The 24,174-nt window shown below is 47.0% G+C and overlaps 1 protein-coding gene across 1 annotated transcript; it reads right to left on the reverse strand.

Annotated features, from left to right (window-relative positions):
- Positions 1-547: 547 nt before the first annotated feature.
- On the reverse strand, positions 548-23,631 carry LOC120383506 (butyrophilin subfamily 1 member A1-like). Its single transcript, XM_039501678.1, has 8 exons — positions 23,527-23,631; positions 17,637-17,984; positions 16,152-16,433; positions 14,786-14,890; positions 12,441-12,461; positions 6,108-6,245; positions 2,620-2,652; positions 548-1,059 (listed from the first exon to the last, which is right to left on the reverse strand). Exons 1-8 carry the CDS (start codon positions 23,618-23,620, stop codon positions 548-550), a joined length of 1,533 nt encoding a protein of 510 aa, XP_039357612.1. The 5' UTR covers positions 23,621-23,631.
- Between the last annotated feature and the right edge of the window lie 543 nt (positions 23,632-24,174).

Consider the following 24,174-nt stretch of genomic DNA (forward strand, 5'->3'; position numbering starts at 1 on the left):
CCCGCTCACGTTCCCTTTCCTTTCGTACTGTCCTTTTCTATTCATCACTGTTCTAGCCTCACTTTCCATCCCTCTTTATTTCTCTGTGTCTCTCCTCCCTGTCACAGATCATCCCCCTCGGCTGCTCTCCACTTTCCCTGATCTTATCCCTTCCCCTCGTGCTGATCCCGGGCTGGGAGCCCCCAGTGAGATCTAAGGACACAGATCTGTACAAAACGCTCCTGGCAGCTGCTGCTTCTCCCCAACCCCCAAACCCTGATTGATTTATGTTCTGTCCCTGCCACCCCCACCTCCGCCTGTCCCCAGACCGGCTGTTAATTCCCCCCACCAAGCCCCCACCTCTGCCCCTCAGGGCCCCTCCTGTAGCTCCAGGGGTTCTTCCCCCTCCTGCCCCCATCCCTAAGCCTGCAGGGCGGGGGAGGCACTTCCAGGGGCCATAGAGATGAGGAGCCAGAGGCTGGGTAGATGGGAGTCCTGCAGGGTCATAGAGACTGGGCTGTGTATGGCTAGAGAGGCTGATTTCCGGTTCCTGCCTCCCCTGCGTGTCTCAGGGACACAGTCTGAGCCGGGCTCCCCCCACCCGGAGCCAGGGTCGGATTCTCCCCCCAGGGACGGAGCCCGGCGGGAAAGTGAAGATCGGGGCCTCGTCACCAGCATTGATAAATGTCACCTGCCCCTGGTCACAGTCCAGACAAACCCGGATCCTGCTGGGGGCCCGGCTCAGGGGCAGGGGGGTCACAGGGGAGGTGAGAGCCCAGAACTGATCCACCCACCGCTGCACAGCCCAGATCCCCCCCTCAGGGCTATAGCTGATCCATCCCTTCCTCCCCACAGACTTTCTGGCCACCCCCACAGCCCAGCATTGCCCATCCCCCACCTCCACCTCCCAGCAATGTCTCCCCGAGGTGAATCCCTCACAGCCCAGCACACAGGGCCAAGAGTCAAATCTCTCAGGGTTGTCGGGCAGTCGCTGCCGCGTGTCTCCCCATCTCACACTTTTCTGATCCTCAGACAGGACGAGGTCGGGATGAGCCGTGTTAGGATCCAAAGTCACATTCGCTGGGGAGAGAGAATCAGAGTATTAGGGGCAGAGCTCAGCCCTGGGGGAGGGTTTGATGGTGTCAGAGATGGAATCTGCCCCAGCTGGGGAGTGACTCTGAATCTCCTTCCTCCAGGATTTACCTGTCAGCTCTGAGTGGGGAGCAGTTCTGAGATGTCAGCACAGAGCAGGGGAGAGTCACGCCCCTGGCAGAGATGGGCCCTGCAGCAAAAGGGTCACTTGAGCCAGGTCTGGGACTCAGGTTCTTTCCTTTCCTGCTGCACATCTCTCCAGGGAGGGGACTAGAGACCCACATGTTGGGGGGATGGAGGGGCAACAGCGTGGTGAAAAACTGAGCTCCCTCTCCTCAGTGCTCACTGACCTGTCTCACCTCTCCCTGCTGTTTCCCATCTTAAACCCCATATTCCCAGATGAGCGGGATCATCGCTGGGAGAGGAGAACAGATACATCCCATCCCTGCCTCCTCAGCCTACGTGAGAGCAAGGGGAGTGTTGGGGGAGAAGGAGTGGGAGGAGAAGGAGGGAGAGCAAGCAGAGAGGTGAATGGAGACATGAAGGAAGGGATCCAAGAGGGGAGAAAAAACCATATTGGATGAGGAGGAGATGGGGCAGGGGAGGCCCAGGGCAGCAGGACGTGAAAGGTTATAGAGAGTTTGCTGTGAGTGTGAAAACAGCAACTCACCTGCCTGTTCTCTCCAAGCAGCCACCGTCACCAAACCTCCAGGACCTTCTACCTGCCCCCACTCCTACTGCCTCCGCACCAGCCCCATTCAGCTGATGGCCTGCTGCTCTCCCCACCCTCCTGTTCCTGCCAGGCACTGCTGGCCCTCCAGCCCCTTCCAAACGCTGCCCCATCCCTCAGTCTTCTGGTCCCTTCCAAATCCTGATGTGTCCCCGTCTGCACTCTCATGACTTTCCCTCTGGGCTCTCCTTGGGCTCTAGCACCAGGGTTCTCATCACCGGGCATATTTTATTTCCTCACCCCCTGTTTTGTCACTTGAAATATCTTGTTTCTCTCTCTCTCTCTGTCTAATCTCTGAATTTTAGCATTTACACGTCATTTCCTCGGTTTCCAAACTCTGAATTGTTAATCCTCAGTTACTGGGCATTTAACAGACCCAGAATGCAGTTTGCTCCTGTTCCACAGCCCATGGCTCTGGCCCCCAGGGCCTCAGGCAGGGAGCGGGCTGTGAGCAGGAACAGCCCTGAGGAGCTGGGGGAAGAAGGAGCTGTGTCTTTGGCGCTGTGCTAGGGGCTGGGACACGTCAGTGGCTGTGCAGCCAGGCTGGGCGGTGGGCCCAGGAAGCTCTGCAGGTCGCACTGCACTTGAAGGCAGAGGAGGGGCAAGAGGAGTAGACACAATAGTGTCTGGATTTACTGCTGTACATCAGGCCATGGCTACACAACCTCCCTCCCCTCCCGTGCTGTGAAATGCAGGATGCTTGTGAGCTCTGCCCTGAGCAACGAACTCCCCACCCACGGCCACAGTCAGGGGAAAGAAGCAAAATGTTCTAACAGCTTCTGAGACTGGCACATTGATAGAATCTGAACTTCAGTTACCTTCTTGTACAGGTGGCGCAGAACTTCCCAGCCCTGCAAACACAGAGTCAGAGATGAGAGTTCGTCTGAACAAGCACATTAACAGAAATTAGTGTTGTAGAGAGGGAGGCCACTCGTCCGGGATTTAAATGGACCCTCCTCTGTTTGAGAGGTTTGTCCGCTGTCCAGCATGGGGTCTAAAATGGATGTGATTTTGTCCAGTGCTGGATGGGGGACATCACTCCGCCCCCTCCATCTCTGAAAAATGGCATCCCCCATGCGGCATGACCTCACATGCACCATCACGCCAAGGAGGATGGGGTGGCACGGGGAGGGCAAATCAAACCCGACAGTCTGGAAATGTCGAGAGTTCTGGGAGTGAATGAGTGGCCACTTATGCCTATAAAATGTTACACTGGGAAAAACACATCCTAGAGTTCAGCATAAAGTAAACAATCCCCAAATACACATGTGAGCATTTCTCTGTCAGTGGCTACAATTTTAACAGACTCTTTTTTCCTTAGCAGAATTTCTATCACTTTTATAATGATTAATAATCATAAATTAGCCTTTCCCTTCTGACACTCTGAAGTGACATTGCCAGCCTGCTACCAAGGACCTGATCCAGCTGCCATTCATGTCGCTGGCCAATCTCCCCTGGAATTCAATGGGCAGAGGCCTGAGGCATAGAGGGGAATTTTGAAAAGGGTTGGAAGCAGGGCTGCCAACAGAATTGGGGGATATTTTCCCTCACCCAGCCCTGCAGTGCTGACCGGCCCATGGCCCAGGACTCTGGAGATGATTTAAAGGGCCCAGGGCTCTGGCCACAGCCACAGTAGCAGCGGCCAGGGGTTCCAGGCCCTTAATCTCCAGGCCCCAGGGCAGTTGCCCCTTTTTCCTCCCTACCCCCACCCATTGGCAGCCCTGAGTGAGAGAAAAGGGTTTTCTTTTGTCTCCTGTGAATATGATATAAAGGCCAGAGGGCAGCTGGGGCATAGGAGAAGATTTGATATTTTCTCTTCCAAGTTGTCCATTGTAGCAGGTTTTTGTCCCAGCAGACAGTCTGCTGAGGTCAGGGGTCGCCCTCCCTAACTAAAGATAGAGAATGAGCATGAACTTGTTGGCTTTGGGTACAATTTTAAAAATCCATAGAGTGCCTAGGCCCCATTTTCCAAAGGTTCCTGGGAGTTTAAGTCCAGTCTTCTCTCTCCACCACCAAACTCATGTCTGTGTTACCCTTCCCCAGTCTACTGACCCTGACCTACTTCTTGGGCTTCTACCTCCTTCACTGACCAATCTGTCCCACCCAGTCTGAGCCGTTCAGTTTAGGAGTTGTGTGTGCGGCCGGCGTAGATGTCTCTCTCTCTCTCTGTGCGCTGATTCTTAGCACACACAAAAGATGAAGAAAGCTCTCTGGTAAGCATGTGGTTTGTGGTGCAAAAAATGAGCAAACGAAAATAACGTGTGTCCATTTCTTTGGCTCACATTTCTCTGCTGTCCTGTTGATTTCCTGTTGGTTCATCTTCCTGTCTGACACTGGCAAAGACCGGACTAACTCAGTGCGTGCACGCACGCACACACACACACACTCTCTCTCTCTCTCTCTCTGTTAGCCTGATGCTATCACACACTGATTGCAAAGATCACAGGACAGAGCTGCATGAGGAGCTGGAAGAACTGAAATTATTCCCACCAGTTCCCAGTGTCTGTACCTGTTATTGCCTGTAAAGCTTTCTCCACTCTCGCTACCCTTCTGTTGTGTTCTCTGGCAACATATTGTGTCCCTGGGGTTGGACCATTAGACAGTGTCCCGTGTGTGTGTTATGATACAATCTCCAATTACATGATCACACACTGTTTTTGCCACAGGACCCCTGCCTCATTCTTTCACTGCCCAGGATGGAGGCACACGGGGTGAGAATTAAGGGTGTACAGGCAAGCAGAAAACTGGCATTTCCTAACTACCAAGTGTTTGACATTTCAACCTAAATCATCTTCTGTTCAGGGGGGTTGTACAATATATTTGTATCATGTCCCCTCTCGCTCCTCTCTCTTAAAGGTAAAAATTCCCATTTTTTTCAATCTCACCTCCTGCTGATTCTCATTAGCTCTCTCTGAGCCCCCTTTTCTTCTTCGCTACCCTTTCTGAGATGGGGTGAGCGGTACCCAACACAGAGCTCCAGATGAGGCAAACCACATTGATAGAATGGCTGTATAATATTTCCATGATGTTCACCATCCCATTTTTATGGATTCTCATATTTTGTTTGACCTTTTCCCCAGAGCTGCGCAGTGAGCAGAGGGTTTTGTCAAGCTGGCCACAGGGAATTCCCGGTTGCATTACTGAGCTGCTGATGCACTTATTTTCAAACCCTGTAATGTGAATGAGTTGTTCATTTTTTCCCTCCATGGTACGTTCATTGATCACCAGTGCACTTCATATCCCACCATGTTTCCCTTTCACACAGCTTGGGGGGGGGGGGGTAGGTCCCTCTGGAACCACATCACAGTCTTCATGGGACTTGACTAGCCACCTCAACTGTGGCCCCATGCAGGGCCGCCCAGAGGATTCAGGGGGCCTGGGGTCTTCAGTGGCCGCCAAATTGTCACCGAAGACTCGAAGCAAAAGAAGCTTCGGGTCTTCGGCAGCGAGTCCTTCACTCGCTCCGGGGCCCCGGGCCCATGAGAGTTTTCCGGGGCCCCCGGAGCGAGTGAAGGACCCCGCTTCAGGGGCCCCGGAAAACTCTTGTGGGGGTCTGGGCAAATTGCTCCACTTGCCCCCCCCCCTCTGGGCAGCCCTGGCCCCCTGGAAGAAGAATCATCATTCCTCACAGGGACCACTCCTGAAACCCCCTGGGCATCCCTCTATTCCTCTCCCACTCCCTAACCTTACCACTCCCCATGCCTCTCCTCTCCTGCCCCATCTTCCCCAAGGAATTCCAGAGCCCACACTGGCTCTCTCTGGGCCCTTACTGGCTTCCCTGGCTTCCCATGCAGCTTGAGTCCTGCCGTGTGTTTGGGAGGCTGCAGTCAGTGTGTGATGGGGTCTCTGTATCCCTGAGTGTGACCATTGGGTGTCTGTGTGCAGTGAATGTGCTAACCCCTACTGGCTGCCATGTACCTGTGCCACGGCTAGAGCAGCAGCAGCAGCTGTCTGGGCACACGCAGCCCTGTTAGGGCTTCTGAAAATTGAAATGAGCAGCCTAGACATTAACCTGGCCTTGGCCCAGCCCTTTGTCCATCCCTCCCTCTCTGAGCCTCCAGCCCCATCAGGGCCTCTAACAGCATCTCGCTGAGAATCCTTTGAGCTCCCAGTGTGCACAGAAGAACTCCTTAGGCATCCAAAATCAAACCGTTGGCCACACAAACCTTTGCATCTTTTCACCTTAGTACAGAGCCGTCCCTGCGTCAAAGAGCTAGTGTAAAACGTTAACTGTATGAGAAAAATGGAATGGAAATCTCAGGGCAGGGGGAGCTTTGGATATCGATGCAATAGGAGCTGTAGTTACCTGGGCAGATGATGTTTCTTCTCCAGTCTGAAACCAAACACAGAGAGAGGGATGAGAACTCAGCTGAGCAAATGCAGGAACACCAGGGCTCTGGGACGAAGAGCAGCTGGCTTAAGCTGAACCCAGGCAAGAGCAAAGTGATTCAGAAGCAGGGACACATTTTGAAGAATTAGATGAGACTCTCCCCTTCATTCCATTGAATTTGTACAGCCCCATTCACCAAAGTCGATGTGCAAAGACCCAGGTCCTATGTGACCATTCACTAGGCCTAGGTGACCAGGTAGCATCAGTGTCTAAACATCCCAGCTCACTAGGAAACTCTGCATCTTCCTGTGGGTAACGATCTGGCCACAGTGATCCCTGCCTCTGCTGCCACCAGGCTGGGTTACTGTAGATCACTGAATCCACAGCTGAGCGTGAAGGCTCCAGCTGGTACCTAATGCAGCTGCCGGCCTTCTCCAGGGCTTAGGCCACAGTGACACATCAGGCCCATGTTCCAGTCCCTCCACTGGCTCCCAGTCCCCTTCTAATGCCAGTTTAAGGCCTTGGTTTTAATCTGCAAATCAATTAAACAATCCAGCCCTAGTGGAGGCTGTTTGTGAGCTGTCCAGGGAGGAGGCTACAGAGGCAGAGCATTGTATGGGGCACCCAGGTTGCAGGATGGGGGTGACACAGCCACCCTTTAGTCTGGATTGTACCCTGGGTATGTCACAGTGACACCCTGAATTAAAGCTCACTGGCTAAGCAGGGGATAGAGATGCCAAAACCCAGTGAAAATCAGAGCGGGAGGGGACAGGTGTCCCTGCCTGATGCTATGAATTCCCCTTCGAGAGCCCTAGGTACGATTTGACCCTCCCCTCTCCCATGTTTAAAGCCAGAGCTGATTAGACCCCATGGAGAGCCTTTGTTTCAGTTCAGTGATTGCAAGAGCTTAAACCACTGATGAGCAGGCCTAGGAGGCAGGTCATAGACCTAGTGTGGGAACAGGGCTGCAGTGAACAACATGGAGATGGAGGAGCAGCCACGGCCTGCTGGAATCCCTGGGAGGTCGTGGAACCTCAGAACGCACCATTGCAGAAGTGGCAGTGGGGGGCCAGCAGCAGCCGTGAGAACAGCAGTGGAGCTGAGCGGTGGCAGAGGTAACAGCCCCAGAAAAACCAGCAGAACCAGCGGCAGAGGCATCAGCCAGTGGTGGCAGAGACAGCAGCCGCCACAGTGAGCCAGTTCCAGAGGAAGCAGAGGTATCGGTTGATGTCCCTCACCCTTTTTCAGGTATGGGAGGCAGTAAGCAGACAGTGGCATAGGTGCCGACTTCCCCTCTGACCGGTGGGTGCTCGACCCCCTGCTCCGTCCTGGGCCCCGCCCCCACTCCACCCCTTCCCCAAGTCCCTGTCCCACCTCATTCCATCCGCTTCCCGAAGTCCCTGCCCCCCATCACTTCCCCGCCTCCCCCCCCAAGCATGCCGCATCCCTGCTCCTCCCCTCCTTCCCAGAGCACCCTGAGTGCTGTGAAACAGCTGTTTTGCAGCAGGCAGGAGGCATTGGGAGGGAGGGGGAAGAGTTGGTCAGCAAGGCTGCCAGTGGGCGAGATTCGCTGGAGGGACGGGGGAGCTTGGCTGTGGGTGGGTGCTGAGCACCCGCTAATTTTTTCCCCGTGGGTGCTCTGGGGCTGTCAGCACCTAGGACCAGTGGTGACAGTGATAGCAGCACCAGCAGCAGGAAGCCAGTTGCAGACGTGGAGGCAGCAGCAGATGACTTGCTCAATGCCCGCCCCCCACAGGCCTCTCAGGGGTGGGAGGTGAAGCCATGTGAGGGCACCTCTGAACTCTGGGTCTTGCCTGATTAAAACAACCAACTGTGAATGGGCTGCAGTGGTGGGAGAGGGGAGTGGTGTGTTACAGGTCATTCGCTCATTGGATTGTCACAGGGCAAGGTGGGAGACTGAGGCAAAGGACACTGCCCAATGTACTATGGAGTGGGTGTTTGCTCAGGGTTACATGCTTTTGAATCATGGCCGTGGTGTTTTCCCAAACCAATGCTGGGTCCCTTTGCCTTGTAATACAAGTTTTCTTTTGTTACACCCAGACTCAGGGCGGGTGAGTGGGAAGTTTTGTCTCTTATCCTGTGTCTACACCAGCGCTTTTGTTAGTAAAACTTGTCAGTCAGGGTGTGAAAAAAGCATGTCCCTGACCAACATAAGTTTCACTGACAAAAGCACCACTGTGGACAGAGCTATGTTGGCGGGAGACATTCTACTGCCGCTCATCGGTGGTTGTTGAATTATGCCAGTGGGAGGTCAGCACAAAGCAGCTACACGGGAGACCCGATTGCAGGGCAGCTGCAATGGTACAGCTGTGCCACTATATCCCTTGAAGTGGCCACTATAGAGCCTTAAAAAGGCCCAGGATTATTGAGCGGGATCTCAAATGTTTTCAGATTTGTGTTGCTAAGAAGAACCCTTGACATTGAACCCAGCCCGTGTTGCTGCCGACTCCACCTGGCAGAAGGGTGAGAGATCGATAGATCCAGAGAGAGTTTCAACACCACGGAAAAGGCTGCATTCGAGAAATAGAAACACTTACCAAGTTCTCGTTGAAGATCATCTAGGTAACAGAGAACCAGAAACAAACACATACTAATTAAGTGCTGATCTTCTAGCATGGAATCAAACCGAGCCTCCCATCAGGCATCCTGTCCCTCACAACCCCACTGATCCAGGCTATGGGCAGGGAAACCACTGAGGTCTGGGGAGAAAAGTCTCTTTCCAACCCACAGGCAGGGCACAGATCACCTGCGAAGTCCCATAGGATGTGGCTACACAGCAACTGAATACCTCCAATTGACCCATGTCAGCTAAGCAGGCTCACAAGACATGGGCTGGGGGCCTGTAAAATTGGGGTGTAGACATTTGGGCTCATTTTGTGTCTACTCTAGAGTAAAGTATCAAAAAATAACTAATTATCTGCATGGACTTAGTTCTGAAAGTTTTGAATTCCCTAGGGAATTAGGCCCAGCTTTTTAAAGGTATTTAGGTGCTAACTCCCATTGATTTCAATTAGCATTCGGTGTCCAAATACCTTTAAAAAGCTGCCCTTAGAACCCATTCCCGCTTCGTTGCATATTACATGTTCCCATTCACTTTGCTGGGAGCGTTCGATGTGCGCACGGAATGTAATATCGGCCCCTAAAATTATCAACATTATTCTGTTAGGGATGTGACTTGTGCATTTAGTGTTGGATCCTCCACTTGTTGAAATCAAAGGCACAGCTCTAATCAATGGTAGTGGTGCGGGATCAGGGCATTCATGTTTTTCTCATTTAAAAAATAAAACATGAGGAGACAAATTTGTACAAAGTTTTCCTTGTTGGAGAAAAGGGCACAACACTTAATGAGTTCTGTATCAGGTTTCCCTAAAAACAAAATCCCAGAAATAAATATAAAGTATCATTAAGAACATTTTTCTCTTGGATATACGGTTGTCTGAATTTTGTGAAAGTTGACCATTGTGTATAACTTTTTATATTACCGGGGGTGGGGTGGGGCAGGGAGTGGGGCATTTATCAGGCTTTATTTCATCCCAATTTCTTTTTAACATTAAATGAAAAAATAAACAACTCCTCCTCAGATATAATTACACACAAGATCCACGTTGGACCAAATTATTTACTTGTCTGATGAGGCAAGAGGACATTTGAGGGCACAAAGTCCTCCTGGTCCCCCATGTCATGGTGTCTCCAGCACCATGTGGATTTATCCTCAGAGAAGATACATTTCAAAGAACATTTTCTTTCTGATTTCCTCTTACCCTCATTAGCAATACATTATCACTGATATTTCATGTGATTTTAAAATTGATCTCTCTTTAATAATAATCATCATAACTAATAATAAATAAAACAGCAAACAATTTAATGGAAAAGGTTCTATGTGGAGAAAAAGTGAACTTACTGATTTGTCCAAGATGTTTCCCTAAAGAAACGAAATAAAGCAAACAGATGTAAATATAAGTTATTTAAGAATATTTTCCGTTAATGCAGATATAAAGGAGTGTTTTCATGATATGAATGCCTGGCCCCTAAATACCAACATTTCATTCATGTTCTATTAACCATGTGGCCACACAAGTGTTAAGTATCCAACTGTAACTGACTATTTACAATTCTGGAAGGATTTAGAATTCTGAAAGTTTTTAATTCCTTATGGAATTAGGGTCTGATTTTTCAAGGCATTTAGGAGCCTAGCTCCCACTGATTTCAGTGAGAGTTAGCTGACCATATACCTTTAAAAATCTGGCCATTAGAGCCCAATTCTGCTTCCTTGTATTATCTCTCACATTCCCATTGGCTTTGCTTGTAGCTCTGGGGGTGCAGATTGGAATTTCTGGCCCTCAAAATATCAACATTATTGTTTTAGCGATATGACTTGTGCATTCAGTGCTTAATCCTATAGTCATTGAAGTCAATGGCAAAGCTCTAACTGATGTTAGTGATGCAGTATCTGGGTTTTTATCTTTTTCTGGTTAAAAATCTCCTCCCCAAAATTTTATAAATTTTATAAATAACAATAAGCTGTATGCTATTCACAGGGTGTGCTCCTGCAACAACCCCACCTGTTGATTCCATTCTTCCCCCAGCCTTCCTGGGCTACCGTAGCATTGTCCCCCCACTTGTGTGATGAAGTAATAAAGAATGCAGGAATAAGACACAGTGACTTGTTAGTGAGAAATGAGTGGAAGGCAGCCTCCAGCTGCTATGATAGTCCAGACAGGACATTAAGAAGTGTGGAGGAGAGGAGCCCAGCATCGCGCTGCTAGTCCAGGGGCAATTGAATCTTTTCTTTACACATGAAGGGTGGGGGCTGATGGAGCTCAGCCCCCTGTTGCTATGATGAGGACAGTTACCAGCCATACTGCACCATCTACCAGGAAAAATTAAATGTGGATTTATCCTCAGAGAAGATACATTTCAAAGAACATTTTCTTTCTGATTTCCTCTTACCCTCATTAGCAATACATTATCACTGATATTTCATGTGATTTTAAAATTGATCTCTCTTTAATAATAATCATCATAACTAATAATAAATAAAACAGCAAACAATTTAATGGAAAAGGTTCTATGTGGAGAAAAAGTGAACTTACTGATTTGTCCAAGATGTTTCCCTAAAGAAACGAAATAAAGCAAACAGATGTAAATATAAGTTATTTAAGAATATTTTCTGTTAATGCAGATATAAAGGAGTGTTTTCATGATATGAATGCCTGGCCCCTAAATACCAACATTTCATTCATGTTCTATTAACCATGTGGCCACACAAGTGTTAAGTATCCAACTGTAACTGACTATTTACAATTCTGGAAGGATTTAGAATTCTGAAAGTTTTTAATTCCTTATGGAATTAGGGTCTGATTTTTCAAGGCATTTAGGAGCCTAGCTCCCACTGATTTCAGTGAGAGTTAGCTGACCATATACCTTTAAAAATCTGGCCATTAGAGCCCAATTCTGCTTCCTTGTATTATCTCTCACATTCCCATTGGCTTTGCTTGTAGCTCTGGGGGTGCAGATTGGAATTTCTGGCCCTCAAAATATCAACATTATTGTTTTAGCGATATGACTTGTGCATTCAGTGCTTAATCCTATAGTCATTGAAGTCAATGGCAAAGCTCTAACTGATGTTAGTGATGCAGTATCTGGGTTTTTATCTTTTTCTGGTTAAAAATCTCCTCCCCAAAATTTTATAAATTTTATAAATAACAATGAGCTGTATGCTATTCACAGGGGTTGCTCCTGCAACAACCCCACCTGTTGATTCCATTCTTCCCCCAGCCTTCCTGGGCTACCGTAGCATTGTCCCCCCACTTGTGTGATGAAGTAATAAAGAATGCAGGAATAAGACACAGTGACTTGTTAGTGAGAAATGAGTGGAAGGCAGCCTCCAGCTGCTATGATAGTCCAGACAGGACATTAAGAAGTGTGGAGGAGAGGAGCCCAGCATCGCGCTGCTAGTCCAGGGGCAATTGAATCTTTTCTTTACACATGAAGGGTGGGGGCTGATGGAGCTCAGCCCCCTGTTGCTATGATGAGGACAGTTACCAGCCATACTGCACCATCTACCAGGAAAAATTAAATGTGGATTTATCCTCAGAGAAGATACATTTCAAAGAACATTTTCTTTCTGATTTCCTCTTACCCTCATTAGCAATACATTATCACTGATATTTCATGTGATTTTAAAATTGATCTCTCTTTAATAATAATCATCATAACTAATAATAAATAAAACAGCAAACAATTTAATGGAAAAGGTTCTATGTGGAGAAAAAGTGAACTTACTGATTTGTCCAAGATGTTTCCCTAAAGAAACGAAATAAAGCAAACAGATGTAAATATAAGTTATTTAAGAATATTTTCCGTTAATGCAGATATAAAGGAGTGTTTTCATGATATGAATGCCTGGCCCCTAAATACCAACATTTCATTCATGTTCTATTAACCATGTGGCCACACAAGTGTTAAGTATCCAACTGTAACTGACTATTTACAATTCTGGAAGGATTTAGAATTCTGAAAGTTTTTAATTCCTTATGGAATTAGGGTCTGATTTTTCAAGGCATTTAGGAGCCTAGCTCCCACTGATTTCAGTGAGAGTTAGCTGACCATATACCTTTAAAAATCTGGCCATTAGAGCCCAATTCTGCTTCCTTGTATTATCTCTCACATTCCCATTGGCTTTGCTTGTAGCTCTGGGGGTGCAGATTGGAATTTCTGGCCCTCAAAATATCAACATTATTGTTTTAGCGATATGACTTGTGCATTCAGTGCTTAATCCTATAGTCATTGAAGTCAATGGCAAAGCTCTAACTGATGTTAGTGATGCAGTATCTGGGTTTTTATCTTTTTCTGGTTAAAAATCTCCTCCCCGAAATTTTATAAATTTTATAAATAACAATGAGCTGTATGCTATTCACAGGGGGTGCTCCTGCAACAACCCCACCTGTTGATTCCATTCTTCCCCCAGCCTTCCTGGGCTACCGTAGCATTGTCCCCCCACTTGTGTGATGAAGTAATAAAGAATGCAGGAATAAGACACAGTGACTTGTTAGTGAGAAATGAGTGGAAGGCAGCCTCCAGCTGCTATGATAGTCCAGACAGGACGTTAAGAAGTGTGGAGGAGAGGAGCCCAGCATCGCGCTGCTAGTCCAGGGGCAATTGAATCTTTTCTTTACACATGAAGGGTGGGGGCTGATGGAGCTCAGCCCCCTGTTGCTATGATGAGGACAGTTACCAGCCATACTGCACCATCTACCAGGAAAAATTAGGGCCAGGCGCCCTTGATAGACCTAACGGATGCTAGTCAGCATGGTTACCTGTCCTTTTGCACTGCCCCATGTGCCAATAGGCTGATGATGACGATGGGTATCAGTCTTACTGCACCATCAGCCACCCATGGCGGGTGGGGGAGCAAGGATGTTGGTGTTGAGTGCTGCAGCATCGCGTCTATCTGCAGCATTCAGTAAGGATAGGGCGACATGTAAAAGAGTCAAGAGAGGATTGTTTTCCCTTTCACTTCTGGGGGTTGGGGGGGGGTGCGTAAATTGCCGAGCTATGCCCTGACCCACCGCGGACACTGTTTTTGACCCTAGAAGCATTTGGAGCTCAGCCAAGAATGCAAATGCTTTTCGGATACTGCAGGAATTGTGGGATAGCTTGAGTCCTCCAGTCCATGAGTGTCCATTTGATTCTTTGGCTTTCCGTTACGCTTGTCACGCAGCAGTGCGCTGAGTCCCTGCTATGGCGTCTGTCTGGAGATTTTTTAAAAATGATTTTGAATTTCGTCTTCTGTAACGGAGCGCTGATAGAACAGATTTGCCTGCCCTTACTGTGATCACATTCGCATGGTCCATGCTGGAGCTCTTTTTTTATTTTGATTTCGGACTGCATCGCCACCCGTGCTGATCGGAGCTCCACGCTGGGCAAACAGGAAATATTCAAAAGTTCGCGGGGCTTTTCCTGTCTACCTGGCCAGTGCATCCGAGTTCAGATTGCTGTCCAGAGCGGTCAGTGGTGCACTGTGGGATACTGCCCGGAGGCCAATACTGTCGATTTGCAGCCACACTAAACCTAATCCCATATGGTAATACCGATACTAGCGCTACTCCTCTCGTTAGGGAGGAGTACAGAAACCGGTTTAAAGAGCCCTTTATATCGATATAAAGGGCCTCTCAGTGTGGATGGGTGTGGCATTAAATCGGTTTTACGCTCCTAAAACTGGTTTAAATGCCTAGTGTAGACCAGGCTTAACTAATTCCCACAGTCCATGGGGACTGAGGAGGGAATAACTGCACATCTGGGTGGGAAGTGGTCAGAAAAGAGTGACGTGTGGAGAAGGTTTTGGATCAATCTTCCCTCCACGCCTTCCCCAAATGCTCCATTCAGATTAACTGAGGCAGTTCTGGGGGAGAAATATTCTGTGCCTGTAAAGGGCTGGTGCAGATCACTGCCCACTGGAGCAAATGGGAACCTTAGTAACATTTCCTTCCCTGTGCTGCTGAGGGGAGGGCAGTGCAGGTCGGTGCTTCTCCTGCTTGGCCTAGTGTAAAATTTCATTCTGTCTTTTTTTCATTTATTAGAAGAAAATTTCTTGTTAATTTCACTAAGTTTTCCTCTGTGACATTTACCTTTTATTTTAAATAGATAAACAGTGAGGCCAATGAAACCAAACAAAACTGGGAGAATCACACTCAGAGCCACCATCCATGGATTCACTCTTGGGAAAAAGAAATCTGAAAAATAAACCCCACAGGATTTGCATTAGTTTGGAAGTAGGGACAACACAAATTTCTCCTCTATCGCACATAACTACGTAAATTGTCCCCAGCAGGACGTATGTGAGATAAGAGTGAAAACATGATCCCATCTATGCTACACAAAAGACCAAAACCTGATTGTAAAAATTACTCCAACCAACACAGCTTTAGCTCTGATTAACCTTTGAATAAACAGGCCTGGTTTGATTCATGGTATTCAGAGCTTCACTGAGTTCAGGGGAAAATTCTCTGCTCACAAAACCGCACTGACTTCAGTGGAGTTATGGCAGCAAACAATTTGGTACTCACTGTTCAGCAACATTCAGAAATTGCAGGAGTAATTAGAATATTTTGGTGAGTCACTAAAAGTTCCCCAATTATTTTGATGAATCATAATTGCAATTACTCCAAACATTAAGTGCTGAAAATTGATTAATCATCTTTTTCCGTTCTTGTGTTTACAGCATTAAAATCATCTAGCCAGGGTGGGCATTTCAGACATACCTAAGGCCTTCTCCACACAGGTTTTGTGCACTAGTTTAGTGAAATTGGTGTAACACTCATGCAGACATTGTTACACTGATTCCATAGCTGACCACGTAACAGGACTGCCCCAATTTAACTAAACTGGTTGACAAAACTTCAAATTGTAAATCAGCTGAATATAGTGTCCTTTATCCATTTAGTACAAATCAGTAAGGAACTGACTTAACCTAAATACATAGGACACTCTGAAACTGAAATAAGAGCATTCAAACAAGGGGTTTCATCAATAACTCGGTAGATAATCAGTGCAGCTTGTGTGTGTAAATAAAGGCAAAGTGAGCTATGAGCACAACTTCCATTGAATGTCAACGGAAACAAGCCCACATAATTTTGGTGACATTTCACTTATTGAAAAGGTAGCAAACAAACTATAGGGTAAAAATTCACAAATCACTGTGATGAAGTTAAGTTTTTATTTCTTCTCAAAATCACACACTTTTTTTTTAAGTAAGAGTTTCAGGAGTATCAGAGTTAAAATTAAATTTACATGAAACCCAAAATTCTGACAACACTGAATCTTCAAAATTAAGGCAAATTGCCTGAGTTCTGACCTGTTAAGATGCCAGTTTCGGAACTTCTTTGTGTTTATGTACGTTGTAAAATATGCACAACAGATGCTTCAGTTCTTTGTTTCCTGTGTTTTGTTTCTGCTTAAGGTGATTTAAGTGTGTGGGTTTAGCTGGTAACTGACCTGCTATATAAACTGTTGATTCCTTTTCTTGATTGAGAAAGGTGTTCCTGATCCAACAGGACAGGTTCTGGTTTGAACGTTCTTTTATAATAATAGAATTTTCTGTTTCAAACAGGCCACTATCCCCTAGCGATTTTGCTTCAGAGAGTGATGGTAATTCTTGCCCACTGCGATCTCTCCATAGCACCTTGGGCTCTGGGTACCACCCAGCCGATTGACAAACCACCCGGATCCCTCCATCCTGGTGACTCTCCACAGAGATGAGAGGATTGGAGCCCAAAGCTAGAAGAAAATTACATAAATGTGTGACAAATCAATGGGGTAACTTAACAGCTAAAAGGATGAGTGAGAGATTGTGGATCCCTTACTCCCACTAGAGATCACTTGATCACATAGAAGGGATAAATGAACACTGGAATTTCTGAATTCCCAATATGCATAGACACAGGAAAAGATGTGAACAAATATTTAAAATAATTTCACTGAATAAGTGAGAGATATTGTCCTCTCCACCCAAGCAATGGAGCACTGAACACATTTGGAAATCTGGCCACTTCATTTCAATACCTAGTGGGATATGAATTTTTCGGAAAGCCAGTTTTTAGTATATTGAATAAACATTTTGTTTGTTTTCTTTTTAAACAAACAAACAAACAAACAATCAAATCTAACTGGCTCCATGGCTCCTGTGTCAGAGCAGCAGAAGACAAACAGTTGGCCTCATCTGCTAGCAGTAAATACATAATGTCTCCCCCCCTCACCACCATCTTTATGTGGCCTCATCCAATCAGAAAGCTACAACTGACTTTGACTGGACCCCACCTAACTACCAGTAGTGACCACATCAGAAGGCCTATAAACCTGGCAGTCCCACCTTAGCCACGCCTCAGAATGACTGCAGAGAAATTGGAAGACCACAGGATGTCCACACTTGAAAGGCTACAGCAGCACAGCTTCACCGCTGTGGTGCTTCAGTGGAGACACTACTTACACCAACAGAGGACTTCTCCTGGTGTCATAGGTAATACACCGCTCTGAGAGGCAGTAGCTGGGTTGACAGAAGAATTCTTCTGTTGACCCCAGCGCTGCCGGCATGGGGACTAGGGTCAGCTTAGTTTTGTCACTCATGTGGAGTGTATTTTTCACACCACTGAGTGACATAGTTAAGCTGACCTACTTTTCTAGTATAAAGCAGGCCCATATTTGTATAGACGTCTTTTCCCTCCTTTCTCTCCCTACTTTTGAAGTCAATCAAAATAATCTTTTGGGCAAGGAAATCTCTTGATCATTCTGAAAAGGTCTTTAATAAAACATTGGAAAAGTTTTCAGCATATTTTCCAAAGAATATGAACGTGGTCATGTGCTGAAATCTAGTCACACTTTGTTACTCTAAAATAATTCACAAGTTGCTAGTCACAGTTGTTGCAGTAGAAAAGAACAAAAACTGCAGCCCAGACTCAGGTAATACAGACAAGAGCAGCTGACCTGCTATCTTCAGTTCCAATGGGGCTTCTTCATAAAAAGAACCATCTTGAACAAAACAGTTGTATTGTCCTTCATCTGAGGGTCTGATATTAAGAATCCGCAAGGAAACATTCCCATCCGTGATGGCAGCTTTCAAAAGCTCTGTTCTTCCACGATAGTCTGGCATCTGGTTCCCGTATTGATCCTTCCCATGCTGATACAGGTGCACAAATGAAAGGAACTCAGACCGGAACCATCTCACCTCCATGTTCTCAGCGCTAATCCTGGGGGACAGGTGACAGGGTAACACAGTGTCCTCACCCACAATGGCCGTGACAGGGTGACCAGGACCAGTCACACTGAACTGGGCTGTGAAATACACCAAAGCAAAAAGAGAACAAGATTAAAGATTAAAAAAATATATTCATGACTGATTCAATAGGTTCAAACTTTCCAAAATTCAGCATGAGGCAGACACCTGGCATGCAAATTTTCAACCTGAATATTTGAAATTTGGAAAAGTTACAAGCAACTGAAAAGGGCATTTATAGTAGAAAGTGACAGGCCAGCTCAGGTAGGTAGGGGTGTCACTGGTAACTCCCCTTATATTAATTTGACATGCCACAGAGCCATTTCAGTGCCCCGTGAACGGACAGGGTGACCTGAGCATATACACTGTGTACCTGAGCTCTGTGATCTGTTCCGGCCTTCACTATATTTCTGATGTGATTTTCAGCACTGGTATTAATGTGAGAAGGATGAAAAGTTGAAATCCTGACTCCACTGAAGTCAATAGAGATCTCTTTGGATTTCACCCTAGTGTTTTGGGATCCAGCTTCTTTGGACCCCACCTCTCACCTCATATAACACAATTTTCCTTCTCTGCTCCCCCTCCTGCAGTTTTTAGTGGGCCTGGGTCATGGCTAAGGACATTTTCAGTAAAGAGTCTTCTACTTGGGTCACAGATGATGCAAGCACGTGAAGTAGGATGCTCAGCATGACCCGAGGTGCCTAGGGCAGCCCATACTGGAAATGCCAAGGGCAGGGCAGGCTGCAAAAATGAAAGCAGATTCTCCCAAAACCAGTGGTTTACATTATAATTAGATTCACCAGCCAGTCCCTAAACCCTGTTCCTGATCCCCCACACTGGTTATCAAGAAGCTATAAAAAATAAATCACACAGCCCCCTTTACTGCATTCCAGTCTCTGGCTCCTGATCAGTGAACAGGTTCAGTACAGTAAGAAGTTACTTAAAACTCTGTTTACTTTACAAAATGTTCTTCTGATTCCCCCAAAAGACCAGCCACATTACCAGACCAATACTAGTTTGAATCTTTCCCGAAATACCATGCTGCCAGCCAATCCTTTAGTATCTAAAACTAGAGGTTTTATTGTAAAAGAAACGGAAAGAAAGAAGAGAGTTGTTAAATGGTCAAAGCAATCAGCTACATATATACATACATACATACTTCAGAGTCCACATATAAGGTTCTTAGCAGCACTGGTGAGTTTCCTAACTTCTGAAGTCCCTCTGGAACATATCCACAGCTTGGATAGGTCTGCCAGCCATTTGTCCAAAGATCAGTTTGTATAGAAATTACTCCAGAGGTGAGAAGCAGGATTGAAGACAAAATGGAGAAGATGTAGCTGCCTTTTTATATCCCTTTCCATGTGGCTTGTACATTTGTTGTCCCAAACAGGCTCCCAGCACATGGGTATGGAAAGGTATTTGGAGTCCCCTGGCCATAGTCATGTCCCTACATGTCGTGCTGACTCATAGGCAGAGCCCCTGGTTCATTGTGTCCCTGACTGCCCTTGATGGGCCATCAAGCAGGCTGGATAGTGCTGATGCTGGGTCTGCCTGGGTGTGTCACCCAGATGCACAGCACAATTTCAAGACACAAATATACCACACATATCTATAAATTATGATCCAAAGATGATACATACCTGTAAACATGATCATATTTAGCAAATCATAACGTTTCCACTGATGCCTTACATGGCATATCTTGAATATGATTTATTGTGATTTTGTAATATCGTTATCAATGATATTATAAATGGTCACCCATATTCCATACCACATCACACTCAGATACTGTTGGAACCCAACTAAAGGACTTCTTTGAGTGAAAACAGGGGCCTGGTGAAATTGTCTGGGCATATGCATATGATCTCCAGGAGAGAATGAGCAAAGTGGAGCAGCGAGACCCTTGACGAGTTCCAGACCCAGATATGGTTCTGAAAGAGCAGTTGGTGCTGGGGCTCTGGGATGATTCCCGCTGCCATGAAATGAAAAGGAGGTTTAAGGAAGAGCCTGGTAAGAAGTTCTATGAACTCATGCCAAACCCCCGTACAAGAAGTGGGGGCCTAGTGAATGCAACTACTGGGGAAAAGGTCCTGCCCCAAAACACAGTTAACATTGGAAAGTTTAAGTGAAGGGGTCCAAAAACTGGCAGTCCAACAGGAGGAGATGCTGCAAGTGATGACTGAGTTGATGAAAGAAAAAAATCCCATTAGTATGTCAAAATATCCAAAGGCACCGGGATCACCGAAGATCCCCACTGAAGGATGAGCTGGGAAGGCATATTTGTTACACTTGTGAAAGGCCAGGGCATGCTAGCTGAGAATGTCCACTGAGGGAGAGCAGAGTCCCAGGCACTCAAAACCAATGTGGCACCAGGAGTGAGTGGTTCATCTACAGTAGAAGGCCAAGGAGTGGCAGAAGGATTCCTAGGCATGTCCACGGTGGAAAATCACTCTACATACAGTGTTGAAAGGAATGTGGGCAGCGCCAGCATATCTAGTGACTTCTGCAAGCGAGCATTTGGAGACTGTCTAACAGCTGAAGTATGTATAGCAGGGGTGAAGACCAGATGTTTGTTAGAATACTGGCTCAGAAGTCACCACCATTACTGAGTCACGTTTTCAAAAATATTTGAAGGACAAGGAGCTGACCATGCACAGCACACAATTTGTACATCTAACAGTAGTTAATAGACTGGCAATCCCAGTGGTTAGGTGCCTTGAAGCAGACAAAGTACATGAGCCAGACACTGCCAGGAAAATGCATCTTCATCCTGAAACACAAAGCCTCTGAAGGGAGCCATATGGAAGGAGGAGTCCCAGGGATTCTAGGAATGAACAACATTAGTGAGCTGAAGGAGCTACTCTTGCAAGGAGAAGGAACCAGGGGGATGAACCGTCATGAACACTCTATGAAGAATGCTGTTCTGAGTAGAGTACTGGCTCGAGTGGAGAGGCAGAGTCATTCCCTGATCCCCACAAGATGGACTAGAAATGTTAAAGTGGGCAGAAAATGGGAGACCATTATTCCTCCTTGGAGATGGAAGATCCTTGAGGAACGCTGCAGGATACCAGGAAATACCAATGAATATTGAGTGCTGGTACTAGAGACTACATCTGGGCCATGCCTACCTAATGGACTCCAGTCAGCTAATATACTGACTAGTGTCATCAAACCAGTGAGTCTTCTAAACTCAAGCATGAAGGCTGTGGAGTTGCATCCTCAGAACAGAATGGCAGAGGTACACCAGCCTGATGAGGTGATCCCTCAGGTGAAGGTAACATTTGAGGAGAATGGAAATGAGCTGGAGGTGACAAGGAGGGAGAAGGGAGAACAAGTTACCTTTCCTCAGGAAAGATGTGGTGGGAGACTGACAGTTCCAGTTCAAGCAGAGCTCAAGGGGCTGGTTCCTGAACAAGTGGCTAACTTAAGGGTGTTGCCAGAGAAGCATCAAGAACTCCTTTCTATGGCTGAGGTGACCAATTTCGATGACCGGGTCAAAGGTGTCCATGACAACCCAAAGACAGCCAGCGAAGCTGCTCTCAGTACAGCTAAAGACACAGCCCAAAGTAGGAAAAGGACTTATGATCACAAGTACAATGGGGCTCTCATCAGACCTGGTGGCTGTGCACCAGTTTGTACCCATAGATGCCGAGGACTTAATAAAATACAGAAGTAGTAGGCGAGTACCTGCATTGTAGTCACTCAGAACAATCCTGAGCTGCCAGTTTACACCATCCAGCCTGAGTGAGGAGGTCCTGAAAGAGTAGTGCATAAGGACCAGCTAAAATATTTCCTTTTAGTCCAGTCAGGGACCATAGGAGGCATAGATCTCCCCAAGGAGACTGAAACCAGTTGAGGGATGGTTCTAGTCCCACAAACCAAATACCGAGGGGAACAGAGTGGGGCAAACCCAAACCCTAACAAGAATGGCCAGATCCCTCAAATTGACCTGGTGTTACCAGGGGACAGAGAAATATGAATTGTGGGTCATGACTGTCTGAAGACAGTCCCAGAGAACTACTAAGGCTGTACTGCCTGTTAAATTTAGAGATAAGTATGTTAATGATTCTATTTAGTGTTTTAATGAATATTATCCTGTATAGTAGGAAAAAGTAGACACAGAATGTTAAATATGTTGAATGTTCTTTTGTTAATTTTTTATATGACATGATGTTGGCATATGTTGCAAATATGGGGCCCAGATGTACTGGTGTGAATGTTGTGGCTATAGTGGCAGAATTTTAGCAAGGGGGAATGTAAGAAGATTTTTGGCCCCTTACTAAAACTCAGTGAGGGTTTTTTGGTTGGCTGGCTCCCAGTATCAAAAGGAAGGGAAGGGTTGGTGGGAAATCAGGACCCTGAGACTGACAGTCCCCAGGAGCAATGGGGAGAGGCTGACGCTCCAGGTCAGCCTGATTGACAGGCAGGAAGGCTAAGGAGGCAGTCAGGTGGTCAAGGGGGTCCCATTCTCCATGTGAGCTGGAATTGCTGGGACAGGCAGAGTGGGGCTGAGCTAAGGAGAGAGCAGGGGCCCAAGCTGATCTGGGGAGCAGAGCTGTGCCAGCCAGAGAGACCCAGAGAAGCAGCCCAGGGAGCAGGTCAGTGCTCGGGGCACAGCTGCAGATGCAGCCCAGAGAGCAGAGCTGTGCTGGGAGCAGGGCTGCAGCAACCAGAGCCAGAGAAGCCAGAGAAGCAGCCCAGAGGGTTGGAGGCAGAGCAGCAGCAGCACAGACGAGAATGAAACTGGGAGCTCGAGTAGTCTGGAATCGGGTTCAGTGAGCAGCTAGGGCCAGCAGAGGGAGAGGGGGACCCTAGGCAGAGGGCCTACGCAGGGAGACCCCACCAATCAACAGTCCTTGCAGGCCAGACTGGGAGGGGGATCATAATCCCAGTGGGCTGATGCTGGGAAGAAGGGTCCTGCCACTTAGAGTCTGAAGGTGTGTGGCTGCCACCACCGCAAGTGTCCAACCTGCAGCATTCCTGCAGCACAGCCAGTGTGAGGAACAGATTGTAAACTTCCCTTACAGATGGCTGGTTGTGATGTTCCCTGCCACAGAGCAGGGTTATGTGCTTTCCTTCAACCTTTCCCAGTTTTCCTTATGTTTTTAAAACTGATTGCTGTCTAATAAATTGTATTTGCTTTATACTGTATGTAATGATCAGTGGGTCAGGGAAGTGTCCAGTGCAGAGAGTCCCCCAGAGTGGGGACACCCTAGCCCCTGCCCTGAGTGATCACGACAAGGTTGGGGTCAAGCCCCCCACCAGGAAGCCTGGGCCCAGCCTTGTTGGGGTTACAAGGACTCTGCCACACAGGAGAGTGGAAGGGGAGCCCTCGGGGTCAGACAGGGCCTCTGAGTAAAAGGAATGGGAGTGAGGTCTCAGATCCTTTCACTAGCCCATTTCACTGGGATCTCGTAGAAGCCGGGAAAGTTCCCCCACAATAGTGGGGCCATTTCCCCGCTTACACTGATCTTGCTGTGTGTTTAAATTTACACACTATGAGTAGTTACATTGACTTTGAGTGAAGCATGTTGTTAAGACACTTCAGGAGCTTAAATAAATCCTCTAAGAAGCAGCAAACATGGGGTGGATTCCTACCTGATTCCATCTTGCGAACATAACAAGTAAGGAAGAAAACAAGAGGGAGAGGGGAGCTGGCTCTGGAGCTGTGGCAGAATGAGAGAACCTTCATCTTCACTGTAACTTGATCTAGACAAGAAGAAGGAGGAAAAAATGTACCATAGTGAGCATAAGACCAATTAACATTAAATCATTAAAGTCAAGCATTAAAGAAGGCACAGTAAATAAAAAGGAATAAATGCATTATTAAGTGAACTCTTTCATATTACGGAGTTAAAACAGCCATTGCATTAAAATTGAAAATGTGTTTCCTTTAGGAGTCTGATTTTGTCCCATCCCTACAAAATCCCTTTAAAAAAAAGGCAGATCGGTGTAAAAGTAAAAGAAAAATTTTCAATGAATGAGAAACAGTGTGTGTGCCAGGCCACCCAGAGCATTCAGGGGGCCTGGGGCAAAGCAATTTTGGGGGCCCCTTCCATAAAAAAAAGTTGCAAAACTATAGAATACTATATTCTTGTGGGGGGCCTTGCAGGGCCTGGGGCCTGGAGCAAATTGCCCCACTTGCTACCCCCCCACCCCCGGGTGGTCGTGTGTGTGTGTGTGTGTGTGTGTGTGTGAGAGAGAGAGAGAGAGAGAGAAATATTCCTGGTTTTTTTTACCCATTTA

Source organism: Mauremys reevesii, linkage group 15 (genome assembly GCF_016161935.1).
Source record: "Mauremys reevesii isolate NIE-2019 linkage group 15, ASM1616193v1, whole genome shotgun sequence".
In the NCBI taxonomy this organism is placed as follows: domain Eukaryota; kingdom Metazoa; phylum Chordata; order Testudines; family Geoemydidae; genus Mauremys; species Mauremys reevesii.

What these genes read in the sequence shown, in the direction of transcription:
- LOC120383506 (XM_039501678.1), bottom strand. Translation starts at nt 23,620, where the DNA reads ATGAAGGTTCTCTCATTCTGCCACAGCTCCAGAGCCAGCTCCCCTCTC. An exon ending in ATCAACAGTTTATATAGCAG is followed by an intron (nt 14,891 to 16,151) that starts GTCAGTTACCAG and finishes TTTATTTTTCAG; the next exon opens with ATTTCTTTTTCCCAAGAGTG. An exon ending in TGCGCCACCTGTACAAGAAG is followed by an intron (nt 1,060 to 2,619) that starts GTAACTGAAGTT and finishes CTCTCTCCCCAG; the next exon opens with CGAATGTGACTTTGGATCCT.